Here is a 16,902-nt window from a genome sequence, read left to right as displayed (position 1 = left end):
TTCTTTTTTGGTTGATTTATTAGTGTCTGTGTTTCTTCTATCTGCAGCAATCAAGACCTTGGCATACGACTGTCCCAATTTACGAGAAATTTGAGATATGAGGAAAATTACGAGCACATTTTTGCCCTGAGATACAACACAAATTTGACATACGAGCATATGATCCGCCTGCTGGGTGGTCCTTTTCAAGCTGCGCGGTGATATTCATGACGAGAGGGAGAGGCTTCTTTTAATATGGATAAAGGAGAAACAGGTAGCGGAATCTGCGAGGACTTAAAGGAAGTAAAGCAAGCTGCTGAGAAAGGACTGAAACCTTTAAGGTGAGTTGTGAGGCACGGGCAAGCAGCTAGTTCCAACTCGAAAGCCATGGCGGAATACATTAACACCTTTGCTTAGGTTATAGCACAATTGCATCCAATTTTAAGTGTATGTATAGTAAGCAAAGTTCATTTGAGTAAATTTAGTTTGTTAGGTTACATAGTGACACAAAAATATAGCAAACTGAACGTGTTAAGTCTCATCTCCGCCGTTAGCCGGTACCGTCTTTCTCAAAGGTAAGAACTCCATACAATACTGTACTCAATAAAGTCACATTATATTACTTATCATAACCACTAGATAGGTATTTGTTACTTTGTGAACGTAGGTGGAGGCTTAGAACAATTAAAAACATGTTTCTCCATTTTAATATCCTATTTTAGGTGTTTTTTTTCAGAGAGTGGGAACGGATGAATTTGTATTTAGTTATTTTATATGGGAAAGTTTGATTTGAGATACGAGTAAATTGAAAATTGTACCCATAATTGGTGGCCAGCCAATCACAGGGGAGGAGGAGATGGACAACCAGTCATGGTCACACTCATAACTAGGGGCAATTTAAGTGTTCAACCGACCTACATACATGTTTTGGGGATGTGGGATGAAACCGGAGCACTCGGAAAAAAATGCACTTAAGCGCGGCGACAACATGAAAACTGCAAACAGAGAGGACTCACCTGGGATCGAACCCTCAACCCCAGAACTGTGAGGCCCACGTGCTAACCACTTCTTTACCGGACCGTCTGGCTTATCATTAACCATTTTTCTTCTTCTCACAAATACATGAAACAAACATTTAGGTTGATATTATGGAATTGATATCAAATACGTATTTCCAAGGCCAAAAATAGTTAGTATACTCAAAAAGACAGATGTGGACTTGGGAATTTTACACCAGCTGGCCTTCCTGACACACCCCGAGTTTGCGGGAATCAAACCCAGGCTGCCAAAACGGTAGCAGGTCAATAAGGCCACTGCACCATGACATTTACTTTGAATAAGAAAAGCGTTCCCAAAATGTTTTCAGCTGAATACGGCACCATAAAATGTATACACTTTTGTAAAAGTATTGAAAAATGCATATTTTATTTTAAAAAACATAACACATTACCACACCCGCCTCAGTTCTTAGAGCGAACGTTCCAATCTTCCCGTGTGGAGCTTGCATGTTCTCCCAATGGGTGTGTGGGATTTCTCCAGGTATTGCGATTTCCTCCTACAACCACAAAAACAAGCATTGTAAGCTGAACATTCTTACTTGTCCTGATGTCTAAGTGTGAGTATCCAAATGGTTATTGGTCTTTTTGTGCTCTGTGATTGGCTGGTAACCAATTCATGGTGTCCCCCGCCTACTTCCCAAAATTTTGTTGGGATAGGCTCTCATACTCCCGAGAGCCTTGTGAGATTGAACGGAACGGAAAATGAATGATGGACGAATAACTATGAAGCCATTCATATTTTCAATTCTACTTAACTTTCCCAAGGTTGGAAGGAGCTACAGTCTATGCCAGGTGAAAAACAGACCACACACTGATTCATGTGTATAATCAGAGGAAAGAATATATTACTTTTCCACCATTTTTTAAATGATTTAAAATAAGAGTTTAGAATTTTGCAATGATGTTCAGCAGGTTTTGAGGTTAGCAAAACTGCTGGGACAGTTGACAAAAACAAATAAGTGATTAGGCAACTTGCAGTAAAGTTTAAGTAATGTGTAATCATTAGATGGATTTTAAAGACTGAGATTTGAAACACTGTTAACTAATTTTGATTTCATCTGTCTGATATGTGCAACAAGAAGATTCCTGAGATGAGACATTTTTGCATGGGCTGGGAATTCCAGTATGGGCGGTTTACTCGCCCATATCAAGTTTTTCCACCTCTGTTTGTTGAATGTACTTTTTAAAAAGAAACATGTTGTACAAAGGCACTTTCAAGGGTCTTTAGAGATGTGCTATACCATGAATCTATAACCAAACATCTAAAACTAATCTAGTAGCCTAGGTAAATGTTGTGTTTCAATTGTTAATAACAAATTGATCATTTGATTGTCCAAGTATGATTGTCCTGTGTTAACACAGGGGAAATTTGTATATGTAGTTCGTATTACCGCAACAAAATATAGTTTCTAAAGTATATCCACTGATGCACTATAGTTCTGTATCACATTGCTTCTTTTAATTTATTTAGCCTTGGTAGGCTGCCTGGAGGGTAGGGAGGGACTAAGTTGTCATTAACACACACAAAAAAGACTTATCACGCCTTTCTTATGAATGTGCCTCACAATGCCACAGGTATTTTAGGTTGGCGCACTATTCAGATGTAGAATAGCCTTCTGTACTTGCCTCCAGCGTGCTTTGTGAATTGGAATCTATGATCATTATAGTTTTTCTATTTCAATACCTTAACTACCTCAATGTGTAACTTGCAAAAAGTAGCGAATCATCAATTTTTCAGCATTAAAAAGTTCAGTTGAGCAAGTAATCACTATAAGAGGCAGTAGGTCAGAGTTGAAAAACAGGAAAGGCTTCTAGGATAAGTTGGAACATCACAATACAGATGAAGACGTTGGAAATGGATCGATCGTAAGTTTGACTGAAGCTGGAGTTGAATAGAAAATTGTCAACCATTCGGCACTTAAATGGAGGTAGGTTCGCACACACATTATATGAATCTAAATTGCTTTTTACTGTATAATTCTATACATAATAGGTACTCTTGTTTTATAATCCATTGTTTTAATGGAACTGACTGTTTCCATGTGACGGTGTATTTGAAGGACCTGCATTTTACAAAGTAAAAATTATGTTAAAATGATCATCATTAGCTTACTGTTGGTTATCCTTCAATGAAACACGTGTCCTGTATTTTGAATATCCTTAGGATAGGAGCAACACGATGCTATAGTGTGTATAAGTGTATTCCAAAATGAATATAATAATTTTAGCACACATTAGTTGCCCTTGCCTAAATGATCATAATAAATGTATGAAATTATTTTTTGTCCCTAATAAGGAATCACAGCCAAACAGGTTCTGAATCACTTCTACAGTTTACACTTGATTACTTGATGATCTACTTATGCATTTAAAAAAATATAGGATTGTCTTTTGGTTTTATTTAGGCTTGTATGAGAATAAACTATGAATTTTGGACCCCAAGGTATTTTACAACAATGAACTGATAATGGGGAAGTTTACAATAATTGTCTCACTTTGGATTCCATAATGCTATTACTAATGTTAATTGTGAGGAATCTCCCCAAGCGAATGAGGGTTAGCAATATGTCACAGGATATCCCGCCAAATAACAGAAGGTATGCGCGCATAGCCTTCAGCCTGTAGTGTGCTGTAGCACACTCATGGATGTTGTTTTAATGCATGACGAAGAAAACCAGTTGTACAAAAACTCACCCAACTTAGTTGCTCGTCCATTTGTGTCCAACAATAGTGGCTGAGAAGGTCGAGTTCACATACTGTTTTATATTTTTTATGTCACAACCCAGAAGTTAGATCATGAGCTGTCCTCAGTTTTGCCTACACACAAGATTTGCAATTATAACATTTTTATTCATTTCATTTTCTGAACCGCTTAATCCTAAGAAGGGTCATGGGGGTGCTGGAGCCTTTCCCAGCTGACTTTGGGCCGTAGGTGGGGGACACCCTGAATCGGTGGCCAGCCGATGGTAGGGCACGACGAGACGGACAACCATTCACACTCACACTCATACCAATGGGCAATTTTTAGTGTTCAATTAGCCTACCATGCATGTCTTTGGAATGTGGGAGGAAACCATTGTACCCGGAGAAAACCCACGCAGGCTCAGGGAGAACATGCAAACTCCACACAGGAGGACGGACCTGGATTCGAACCCAGGACCTCAAAGCTGTGAGGCTGACGTGCTAAGCACTCACTGGCGGGCTGTCATTCATCAAATTTTAATGGGGTTGAAATTTCTGATTGTTAGTGCAACTGATTTCAGCACAGTTTAATCGCTCAAGATAATGTTTTAGGAACAAACAGCAATCAAGAGTCAACAAAACAAGCAGAAGAATCATAATAGAATCATATGATTCCATTTACCAGCTCAAGTTGGCAGGTAATACAGATCCATGTAGCAGTTTCACAAAAGTGAATGTAGTCGAGAATATATATATATATATAAATATATATATATATATATATATATATATATATATATATATATATATATATATATATACATATATACATATATACATATATACATATATACACATATATATATATATATATATATATATATATATATATATATATATATATATATATATATATATATATTCTATACAGTTCTGGGGTTGAGGGTTCGATCCTAGGTCGGTCCTCACTGTAGGGAGTTCGCATGTTGTCCCAGACTTGCATGGGTTTTCTCCGGGCACTCCAGTTTTATCTCACAACCCAAAAACATGCATGGTAGGCTGGTTTAACACTCAATATTGCCGCAAGGCATGAGCGTGAATGGTTTTCTGTCTCCTTGTGCCCCGAGATTGACTGGCCACCGATACAGTCCACTGTCTGATGCCCGTAGTTACCTGGGACAGGCTTCAGCACCCTTGTAGGTATAAGCGGATTAAAAAATAATAATAATAATAATAATAAAAAAGATCCAATCGCTGGGAACCAGGGAGGCCAGGAACAGTGGTGTACACAAAAGGTTTTTTTAAACAGACCGAAACAAAGGCAGTGAATCTCAACATACAAAGATGAACCAAAATCTGGAGAATCAAACATACCTTGGATGCACACCTTTCACTGATATGACATTGACAGGAATGAGTAGACAAAGGGACTTTGAGAACAGGTGGGTGACACACAAGGCAACAGTCTGAGATACATAGGGAAGATTACAACAGGTGAAATCAATGGACAATGGCAAGTTACACCAGGGGAAAATGCCAAGACTATGACAACATAAAACTCCAAAAGCAAACAAACCTAACAATCTGCCCTGTGACTGACTGGTGACCAGTTCAAGGGTTAGTCCACGGTTCACCCGAATTCAGCTGGTATAGGCTCCAGCACCCTGCAACTCTGACCAGGAAAAGCGGTGTTAAAATGAATGAATTTTGTAAATTGGTTACATAAGGTGCACAGAAGGAACTAATTGGACCCAAATGCAAGGAAGCAGTCAAGGACTTGGAAGGAGTGTTCTAACAAAACTTTAATTACTTAAGGAATCTATAGAAAATAACAAGGACGTAGGAATCAAATCCATACCTGTCAACCTCTGCCGATAACTGCCCTTATAAATGATTATGATTCCCCTGACAAACCCCCAAAAGACCTTACAAACACCGTACGACTCGTACGGTGTTTGTAAGGTCTTTTGGGGGTTTGTCAGGGGAATCATAATCATTTATAAGGGCAGTTATCGGCAGAGGTTGACAGGTATGCAAATCACAAAATCAAACCTGACGGAAAGACATGGGGAGACGAGGTACATGGAACATGGCGTGGTAACTTGGCATAGAAAAACAAAAACAAATTTGACGATCCGACAAGGACTCACAAACAACAGGGTTTAAAATATACACACAAGGGCTGATTACAGAATCACGAGCAGCTGGTTACAAGGGTTAAAAGGAAGGGAAGCCCGGAGGGACACAAGAGGTGAAAATCACACACACACACACACACACACACACACACACACACACACACACACACACACACACACACACACACACACACACTCACCTCCACCCAAAACCCTAACAAGACGTGACAATATTCCAATAGAATGTGTATATGTGCAGTAGCTGCCAATCTATCTCGTACCTACATGTCTAAAATGTTAGAAAAATAAGGCACAACATGTAAATGCTTTATTTCAAACACAAAAGCATGGAGATAGCTAAAGATAACATAATAGATAGATATTGAGAAAGTTTTTGTACGTTGTGAAGACAGTGAGAGACACACTGTCTGTTAATTGCCATAATCATGAAATTAAAATCCAGGTTTGATATGTTTGCATATCAAATTTTGAATTTTCCTCTTTGGTCTACACAGGGAATATGACTACATATACACATACAGCGTGTAGGCTCAGGGATGCAGATGATATTTTGTACTAAAATGATACACCTGCTCTTATTGCTCATTATCATTTAAATACAGGTTTTTGTTTCTATTCACATTCAGGGTTTAAAGGAACCTACAATTTGGCAAAGAGCCGGGTTGAATTACCAGAAAATTCTGGAAAATGGAGGTATCCCTTCACTTTTTATCTTGGCAAAAACACTGCATTGTTAGCTAATTTTGTTGATTGGCGCTTTCTATGTCTGTCATAGATAAAAGGATAGAAAACTGGCTGCTGGTCTACTCTCCTGTTCCGGTCTGCTTTATAATTATGTGCTATCTGGCCATTGTTTGGGTCGGGCCAAAGCTGATGGCAAGGAAGAAGCCGATCAACCTCAGAATTGTCTTAATTGTTTACAATTTCACAATGGTTTGCCTGTCAGCATACATGTTCTATGAGGTGAGAGTAACATCGGTTTTTAATATTGACTCAAAATTGAAGCACATCATTTGCCCTCCAAATGTATTAGAAATACTTGTGTCCATACCTTTATTTTTACTGTAGAATAACAGTTGACTCTTGATATTAAGAAATGAACATGTCAGCCTTATATGAACAAAAAGCACAATGTAATAATATTATATAATAATGGCATAATGCTGGCAAACCGAAGAAGATAGAAGCAACAAAAGCATAAACAAGTATAAATTACTTGATGTTGAGCCAGAACAGTGGTGGATATTCTGTAGCGGATCATTCCTCTGTTAGTATAGATCCCTAATATACCTTATATCATTAACAGGGGTGTCCAAACCTGCCTCTAAAAGGTTTGCTACGGGTGCTTTTTTGTCACAACCAATGCAGCACAGACATATTAACCAATGAGGTTTCTCCAAAAACAAGCAGCACCTCACTGGAATCAAGTGATTAAACCAGGGGTCTGCAAACCGGTCCCCGAGGGCCGCTGTGGGTGCAGGTTTTTGTTCCAACTGATCCAACACAAACAGTTTAACCAATTAGGTTTTGGCTGAAACAAGAAGCATCTGACTGCAATCCACTGATTGCCCTTCTAAGATATTAGATTGGTGGAAAGGTTCCCTCTAATAGGTTGGAACGGAAACCCAGACCCACTGCGGCCCTTTCTGGAATAGTTTGGAGACCCCTGGATTAAACTTTTAAATCACCAGATTTGTGGAAATGTGCCCTCTTAATCGGGTGGAATGAAAGCTTGCACTCACTGTATCCCTTTATGGCGTAGTATAACGTGTATTGCAGTTATATTTTTTGTCAGTACACATATTGTCACTTTACCCATGTTCTGTTTCTTCTTCTTATGCTTAAAAACTGTTACCAATGTAATGTAAGATGTGGGTTGTAAGGCAATTTCTGTATTTGCAGTTTACTGTAGCTTCCTGGATGGCTAGCTACAGTCTATTGTGCCAACCAGTCGATTACAGCAACAGTCAACTGGCCATGAGGGTGATACTTTGCTCAAAATAGCACTTCACTACCTGTTCATTACTTAATTATCTGTGCCTAATTTACTGTTCATAAAAATACAACTGAAAAATACTAATTACATTTGTATGATATATATCTACATATTTTTTGTACAGATGGCTAGTGTGTGCTGGCTGTTTTACATCTCCAAATATGTAGAGTTCAGTGACACAGTGAGTATGGCGGTTCGATTCTTTAAATGTATTGATCACAGTTAAAGGAAAAGAGCCTTCATCAACATGTATTTATGTAATTGTCTATATGCCTTTATCAGATGTTTTTCATACTGAGGAAAAAGAACAGACAGCTGACCTTCCTCCATGTCTACCATCACAGTACCATGATTTTGAACTGTTGGTTAGGATTAAAGTACACACCAGGTGGCCAGTGTAAGTACACACAAAAAGCTGATGTAACATTAAGTGTTTTCAAATGTACTTATTGTGTCATATTTGTCCAAAAGCTTTCATGGCGGGCCTTCTCAACTCCCTGGTTCATGTGGCAATGTATCTCTACTATGGTCTCGCAGCATTTGGACCACGTATGACCAAATATCTCTGGTGGAAACACTATCTCACATCCCTACAGCTGGTTAGTATTAATGTCTAATGTATTGTATGTTTTTGCATTTCTTGGGTTGGCTTCATTTTTCTATAATTGTCACCCTTGTCTTTGCCCTTTGGCTTTTTCGGGTCGGTTGTATTATTTTGACTTGTTAAAAGTGGCTAAATGAGATAATTACCTAAAGATCAAGGTGTGAATGCGTTATAGTTTGATATACCCTTTGGTTTACGCTGAACTTGCTTCACACATCCATCGTTCATCGGTGCAATTTGAAGTTTAGAGTTTGGTGTCTTTCACAAGGAGATTTTGACCATGAGCAGTGAGAGCAGGAATCAAACCACGGACCTTTCTGTGACCAAATGACCTGGTCTAGAAACTGCACAATGCAATGACCCCCTATTTAAATACCACGTATTACAACAGTGAACTTAATATAGTGTTTATCTAAAAATATTAAAATAAATGTAAAAAAATCTAAAGAAATGTCAGATTATAGCTATAATTGGCTAGGGACAATTTAAAAATGTAAACATAGTAAGCCTGCCTGTGTTCAGCTGGGAGAATGTACCAACACCTCTTGCAAACCATTTAAATATAAGCAGTATGTGTAAAAAGAAAAATAAAATAAAAGAAAAGCTTAATGTAGTAACTACTCAAAGTTTTACTAAAAATGCATAATGTTGTGTATTATTATTTTTTATTTCAGTTTTAAATAATTATTCAATAATCATGACTTTACCTAAAACTGCAAATAGGCTTTCACTTGTAAATAGGGTTCCTGTATTTATTCTATTAGGTAGCAGCATATCATATACTGAAATTTGCGGAGTATCATTCCAAATTTGAGGTGAACTTGATGGCTGTAACACTTGAAACAACATGTGTTTTATAGTTGTTCCAAATTGTTACTCAGCAAATTCTCACCCAACTGCTTATGGTTTTAGTAGCCATAGTTCATGTTTGGCTCTTCCTGAATGATTTGTTTTTTTTATATTTTTTATATTTAAATGCTGACTGCTGTTATTTTTCCTCGGAATGGGTGCATTATATAGCTCAATATAGAGGATTGTTGCCATTGTTACAATAATTATCGTGACCTCCGCAGCGAAGTGCAAATAGTCTTCATTGGAATTTGCGTGAGCGGACGTTTCGTCGAAAGACGTTTGGTCCCCGGACATTTGGTCGACCGGATGTTTGGTCGACCGGACGTTTGGTAGAACGGACGTTTGGTAGAACAGACGTTTGGTAGAACGGACGTTTGGTCGCCAGGTTTGCTCGCTGTCAAATTATGACAGAGTTTACTGTAGATATTTTGATATTAGATATTTAGATATTAAACTCACTCTCTCTCTCTCTCATGATTATAATTTTGAGAGCTGGTTTCAACAGTAACAACCCGGCCACCAACCGTCCGTTCTACCAAACATCCGTTCTACCAAATGTCCGGTCGACCAAACGTCCGGTTTACCAAACGTCCGGTCGACCAAACGTCCGGGGACCAAACGTCCGGGGACCAAACGTCTTTCGACAAAACGTCCGAGTACCGGAATTGACTTTCATGAACCAAAGCTGTGGTTGCAAGCATGTGCGTGATCTAACATGTGTATTGCAGTTATATTTTTGTCATATGTGGCATTTAATGGTGCACATATTTTGTTTGAGATAAAAGTGAATTCTGTATTTATCAGTATTTTGAATATAGAGGAACTCAACGATTCCTATACTGTAGTCAGCTCATATTATAACAATGGCAGCTTATCTTAGTTGTGACTCCCCACATTGTTGGTTGATAGGTGTGCTTAGGTCCCATATTCTTCTGCTTCATGTTAGTAGTGGTATGCATTTCCTAAGCATTTTTAGGTATTAAAGCATCAAAAGAAATGCACCCCATAGGTTAGTTTGGGGTTAAATTGCAGCATGCAGTACACAGTTGCAGTAATTACGTGTCAAATGTTTAAGTACACGTTTTCCTAATTGTTGTGCTGTAAGTGTATTTTATTTACATGTTCATTTTAGTTTTCGTTTAATTTTCGCATTAAAAATGGAGGTTTTGCCCTTCTTGCTCATTTTCATTTAGCGAATTGGATTCAGCAAGAAATGTGCATTCATGCAGGTCCCCTGAATTAAGGTTTTAAATGCAACACTGCTTAACTGCCAAATTAAAACAAACAAAAAACATGTAGGCATAAAAACTGCCTGATTTCATTGAATAACTGATACAAAATGACCTCAGTTAACCTGAGTTATGATGTTGTTTTATGATAAGACGTTATAAATTTAGTCTGCCGTAAATAAGAGCAATTCTACACTATAGTAATACCTTGACATATGAGTATCCAAAAAATACGAGAAATTAGAGATACAAGGAAAATTATGAGTAAAAAATTTTGAGCTGAGATACGAGACAAATTTGAGATACGAGCATACGAGATGGCTCCCGATGTGGCTGTCCGGGTGGCTGAGTATGCAAGAGGCTGCTTATGAGAACAGCATCGCTCTGTCTTTCTTGCCCCATCACGCTCGCGCAAAGATATCTACGAACACCGGGCCGTATAGGTTGCATTTTTTACTAGAAATAGCATGACCGAGTCGATAATCTGCGAAAAAGACAGGGGAATCTAAATGACCTTCAAAGCAAAGCAAGCATCTGAAAAAGCCCCCAGCGAAACCCTTCGAAGCGAGTCGTGGGTGGTTCGATAATTTTAAACAACAAACTGGGATACACTCGGTTCTGAGGCATTGAGAAGCACAAAGTTCCGACTCGAAGGCCGTGGTGGAATACATTAACATCTTTGCTTCTGTTATCGCACAATAATGTTTAAATTTAGAGTAACGTAAGATTAAAACTTATTTTAAGTGTGTGTATAGTAATCACAGTTCATTTAAGTTAAATTTAAAGTTTATGTCATGTTACGAGCGTGATGCCAAGTCTATCTCTCTGTCTGTCTCTCCCTTTCTCTCTCTGTCTCTGTCTCTGTCTCTGTCTCTCTCTCTCTCTCTCTCTCTCTCTCTCTCTCTCTCTCTCTCTCTCTCTCTCTCTCTCTCTCTCTCTCTCTCTCTCTTCTCTCTCTCTCTCTCTCCCTCTCCCTCTCTCTCTCTCTCTCTCTCTCCCCCCTCTACCTCTCTCCTCCTCTCCCTCTCTACCTCTCCCCTCGTCCCCCTCTCTGCCATCCCCCCTCTTCACCATTAACGACATGACATAATATGATTAAGATCATTTGTTAAGCACAATAACTCCAACATATTTATAAGAGAGTTGCATGGAGTACAGAGAGACATTAAATCAAGGCTAACTAAATATGCAATAAAGATAAAAATAACAGTAAATCAAAACCTACATGCCAGCATGGAGAGAATATGCAAATGCCACAAAGAGACTCAAAAACCATCGGGAGTAATCCTCGACCTCAGAACGCGGCAATGCAGATTTGTTAAACACTCTTCCACCGTCAGCCTAACCTAACCCTGTGTGGGATTTCTCCTGGTACTCTGCTTTCCTCCCACGTCCCCAAAACACGCATGGTAGGCTCTAAATTGCCCCTAGGTATGAATGTGAGCGTGACTGGTTGTTTTTCTCTTTGTGCCCTGCAATTATCTGGCAACCGATTCAGAGTGTCCCCCACCTGGTGCCTGCAGTTGGCTTGCATAGGCTCCAGCACCCCCAGCGACCCTTGTGAGGATAAGCGGTTCAGAAAATGAATGAATGAATGAATACTATGTAATATAAATGACAAAACCTAAAGTATACTCAACATACATTATTCCACCAACCATTTCTTAACAAATATTTTCAATCCAACATTAATAATTTCCTGTTAATATTTTTTTCTGATTAAAATAACAACAACACATGATTTAAGTTTAGTCATTACTTTGTTTGCCATCTCACAAACTTCCCCTGTTTTTTCGATCTCTTTACAGTTTCAATTTTTCCTGGTAACCCTTCATACCGTTTACAACTTGTTCGCTGACTGTGACTACCCTGACGCCTTGAACTTGGTTGTGTTTATCTACGCTCTCAGCCTCATCGCACTCTTCAGTCATTTTTACTACCACAGCTACCTCAAGTCAAAGACCAATGACCAAAGAAAATGGAAGAAGTGAGAAAAAAATGGCATTTTTTTGTTCAAAGGAGAGCAATAGCGAGAGGGACTTCTAGTTAGTTGAATTTGAAAACCGCGTGCACTGCCAAACAGATCTTCAAAAAAAATTAATCATATGTTGGTTCAAATTATATTCTGGCATGTCTAAAAAAAAAAAAAAACCCTACATTTTTTTATTTTGCTCATTACTCTTGCCTCATTCATTGCTAATTATAAACCTAGACCATAGACACTTTTTTTATATTATCACTTTGAAAAAAGCTATTTAAATCGTGATTTTTTAAAAAGTAGTAACATTTCAAATTGTCAAAATGTTTAGGGCAGGGGTCGGGAACCTTTTTGAAAGAGAGAGCCATAAGCAATTCTTATTTTCTAATGTTATTTCTAAAGAGCCATTCTCAGAATTTAAAAGTAAAAATATAAGAAAATGGGCAATTTTTTTGTTGTCATTTCACCACTTTTTAATCACAAAAAGTCTCTGAATTCTTTTAACAACCTTTTTTATGCAGTTGCAAATTAATCAGTATCACTGAGATGATGCATGCAGAAGAGTAATAAAAACTAAATTATGATTAAAGTGGTGCTAAAGCTAGTCTCAACGCCACAGTGTCAACGTGACGCTCCTATTGGTGCGTTCGGGACTCGGCTCTCTCACTAGTGATTAACATATTTTACCTCACATGTTAGTGGAGAGCCATATGCACCCATGGAAAGAGCCACATATGGCTCCCGAGCCGTAGGTTCCCTACCCCTGGTTTAGAATTTTATGTAATTTTATTTTCACTGCTGCTCCTACACATTTTACAACAATACAAAATTCAGACCACAAAGGATGCTTTAGATAACATAATTGTACTGAATTTTTAAGAACAGAAAGCTAGTTCAAACATGAAAAACAAGGGAGATATGGCTGTACCTATAAGACAGCCCCAAAAAGTTTTGTATGGTGTTTATATTCTAACTTACTATAGTGAGCCTAATTATATCGCAAATAAGACACTTTGAACTCATCAATGAATGATGTGTTGATGAAAACGATTGAAAAGGACTCGATGGTATTTAGAGCTGAGCTGTACACTTTTGGAAAATGAGGACAAATTGCCAGGGAAAAACATAATTGATTGATGTATTTTCATTTACTTCTTGGAAAATGGAACATAGTAACTCATTGTTCACGTTCTATTATTATTTCTCTGATTTGTTGTTCCACCTTTTCTGCCTAATCTTATTTGACTAATTTTGTTTATTGCCATGGAATCCAATTCCTCAAGAAATGCAGCCAGCCAGGATCTCTCATTGTCCTTTCGTCTCTCTCGCTCTAGGTCTCACTATCACACTCTCTTTATGACTTTCACACTGTCATAGGAACACACACTCTTTCTCTCATTCTAAAGGTGGCAACCTATTAAAATAGGCTAAGCCAGTGTTCTTTAATTATGATTTTTTTTATTTTTAAAAACCTTTTTTTCATTCCTGATCCATATGTGAAGTGCCATGACAACAAATCAGTTGTGATATGCTGTGTGTGATCACTGTATGAATAAAATTGGATTGAATTGAATTGACTTTTATTGGATTTATGAAGTTGTTAACAAAGCAGCTGGTAAAGTCCAAAATCTGCCTCCAGCAGGGGGGGGGTTGCGTCACTCCTGTCCTTTTCTGCCGGGCAGGCCTGGCCCGCAGGAGCAAACGTCTTTCCTCACGCCCTCTTCACTTGTAAATATTTAACAATTGGGCACTTCTACACTTGCATATCTATCCATCATCTTCCTTTTCTTCAACATCTGCATATTCCTTATGAAGGCTGATTGTTGGTGACTGATGGCTGGGGGATCGTCCTGGGTAGCTGATGGTGTTCCATCCACTAGTGCTGCGTGTGGGGGCGGAGGGAGGGGGCGCCGTTCTCATTTCCCCTCTCGGCTGGCGTTGTGGCACCGATTAACGATCAGTTAGTAAAAAGTAGGATGTTGACTCATTAATGCTCACAAGTGATTTGACCTAATACTTGCTTCTCCACCTCACATTAGTTTGTTTGCTTGCGCACACACCTGGCCCTATCTGATCTATCTTCATTTCTTTTCTCCTTTGGTTGCTTGATGCCCCCTACACATTGGGTCCTCTGGTAAATACAGTCAGATCACTTTAGCACTGCTACATACAATAGATAGCATACTTTATTATGTTTTTTGTTTGTTTGTTTGTTATTCTTTTTGTTCTTCCGTTCTCTCCACCCCCAAAATATTCTTTCCACTGCTTTCTCCCAAAGAGAAAACAAACAAACAAATATTTCGCTTCTTAATACATGCAAAAATATTTTACAGGGTGTTCCAAAATGTTTTCGTAGGCCAATAATTTTGACATTTTTCGTTGGGATGACCTCAAATTTTCTCAGCTTGTGTAAAAACGTTTCAAGTTTTTGTAACGTTTGGCATTTCTATCTTTTCAGGTTAAGAAATGCCGTTAACTTCAAAAGAAAAGGTATTTTGTGTGTTAGAGTATGCTCGGACTCAGTCACCAACGAGCTTCACAAATTTTGCAAAGAAGGCACGTTACCAACTACAAAACAAATTAGGACTTGGCACCAAAAATTTCAAGAAAAGGGTTGGAATGTGGGTTTCCACACTTACTCTTCTAACACTCTTCCGAGGACTACGCAGGAAGGCTTCACAAACCTGTCCCACTGTCTCTGCTGAAGTTGACGGCCATCCAGGCAATTTAGGTCTGCATAAGCATCCCTTTTCTTGAAATTTTTGATGCCAAGTCCTAATTTGTTTTGTAGCTGGTGCCTTCTTTGCAAAGTTTGTGAAGAAGCCACGCTGCACTGTCTTCGGTGACTGAGTCCGAGCATACTCTAACACGCAAAATGCCTTTTCTTTTCTTAATCTGAAAAGATAGAAATGTCGAACGTTACACACTAAAACTTGAAACGTTTCTACACAAGCTGTGAAAATGTGAGGTCATTCCAACGAAAATTCTCAAAATCATTGGCCAACGAAATGGGGTAAAACATTTTGGAACACCCTGTATTATTGCACATATGCTATCCCCTAGAACTGCCAATGCATTCATGCAAGCACCCTGGATGGTTTTAAATGAAATCAATCTTCATTGTAAAATGCATTTCTTTCATTGAACAAATTGCAGCAAGTGTAATGAATATGAACTCCCTAACAATTGACTACTGGTACCTTTCTGATGACATTATCTTGTCTAAATCCAAAACCACTCGACATTCTTATAAAATGTAAAATAAGTTCGAGATGTACTGATGCTTTACATAGTAAAATAATGCTACGCATTGATAGCAGTCTACTGAACGGGGATAAAGTGGCTCCAAGCGCAGAGATATAGGGGCACCAACAAATGTTCAATAGGCCCAACTCTAAATAAATGATCTTCCAAGTTTTGAAATTAGTTATAAATTCAGTTTCATCCATATTTCATTTTCTTGCTCTCGTTACAGCTTCAGTTTTTCCTGGTAACCATTCACACCTCTTACAACTTGTTTGCTGACTGTGACTACCCTGACTTCTTGAACATGATTGGGTTCATCTACGCTCTCAGCCTCATCGTACTCTTCACTCAATTTTATTACCGCAGCTACGTCACAACAAATACAAATGACCTCAGAAAATCTAAGGTGTGAAAGGGGGAAAAAATGCAAATTCCCATTTTCATGAAAGAGTGAACAACTGTAGTGGGATGATGTTAAGTTACTCTGTTCTACCAAACACTCTACAAAAATAAATCTTATAAAATACATCACAATCATGTATACAAAAGTGTTGTTTCAGTTAATATCAAAGCATATGATTTCATTTTTTTTCATTTCATTTTCTGAAACGCTTTATCCTCATTAGGGTCGCGGGGGGGGTGCTGGAGCCTATCCCAGCTGACTTCAGGCCAGAGGCGAGGGACACTCTGAATTGGTGGCCAGCCATGCATGTCTTTGGAATCTGTTAGGAAACCTGAGTACCCAGAGAAAACCCACGCAGGTCCGGGGAGAACATGCAAACTCCACACACTTGGACTGACCTGGATTTTAACCCAGGACCCCCACTGAGAGGCCGACGCACTAACCACTCATCCGCCGGGCTGCCCTAAGCATATGATTGTATGTCCTAAATTAACAAAGATACAGTAAGAAACTAAAGCCAATAAATGCTGGTGCAAAACACAAAAACAACTTTTCTCTGTTATAACTCTGAATGACAAACGTTCCCAGCAAACCCTCACAAAACGATTGCGTGTGCCAGGCCCACCTGGCATCTTCCACTATCATTGAAGACAACTCACCACCAGGTGGTGATGAGAATCCAGCTTTCCGTCTCTACCCTGTATGGACATGTTATG

The 16,902-nt window shown here is 38.7% G+C and overlaps 1 protein-coding gene across 3 annotated transcripts; it reads left to right on the top strand.

Annotated features, from left to right (window-relative positions):
* Nucleotides 1-4: 4 nt before the first annotated feature.
* elovl8a (ELOVL fatty acid elongase 8a) lies at nt 5-16,284 on the top strand. Of its 3 annotated transcripts, none has more exons than XM_077614847.1 (9): nt 5-320; nt 6,505-6,571; nt 6,654-6,841; nt 7,781-7,861; nt 7,999-8,055; nt 8,157-8,271; nt 8,346-8,473; nt 12,368-12,546; nt 16,013-16,169. In XM_077614847.1, exons 3-9 carry the CDS (start codon nt 6,713-6,715, stop codon nt 16,029-16,031), a joined length of 708 nt encoding a protein of 235 aa, XP_077470973.1. In that variant the 5' UTR covers nt 5-320; nt 6,505-6,571; nt 6,654-6,712; the 3' UTR covers nt 16,032-16,169. The 3 variants fall into 3 exon arrangements, with proteins under 3 accessions (XP_077470973.1, XP_077470971.1, XP_077470972.1); XM_077614845.1 differs by having other exon boundaries at nt 5-2,965; XM_077614846.1 differs by lacking the exon at nt 12,368-12,546 and having other exon boundaries at nt 5-2,965; nt 16,013-16,284.
* The last annotated feature ends 618 nt before the right edge of the window (nt 16,285-16,902 follow it).

The sequence above is a fragment of the Stigmatopora argus genome, chromosome 12 (genome assembly GCF_051989625.1).
Source record: "Stigmatopora argus isolate UIUO_Sarg chromosome 12, RoL_Sarg_1.0, whole genome shotgun sequence".
Classification (NCBI taxonomy): domain Eukaryota; kingdom Metazoa; phylum Chordata; class Actinopteri; order Syngnathiformes; family Syngnathidae; genus Stigmatopora; species Stigmatopora argus.
This window is presented reverse-complemented; position numbering and strand designations above follow the sequence as displayed.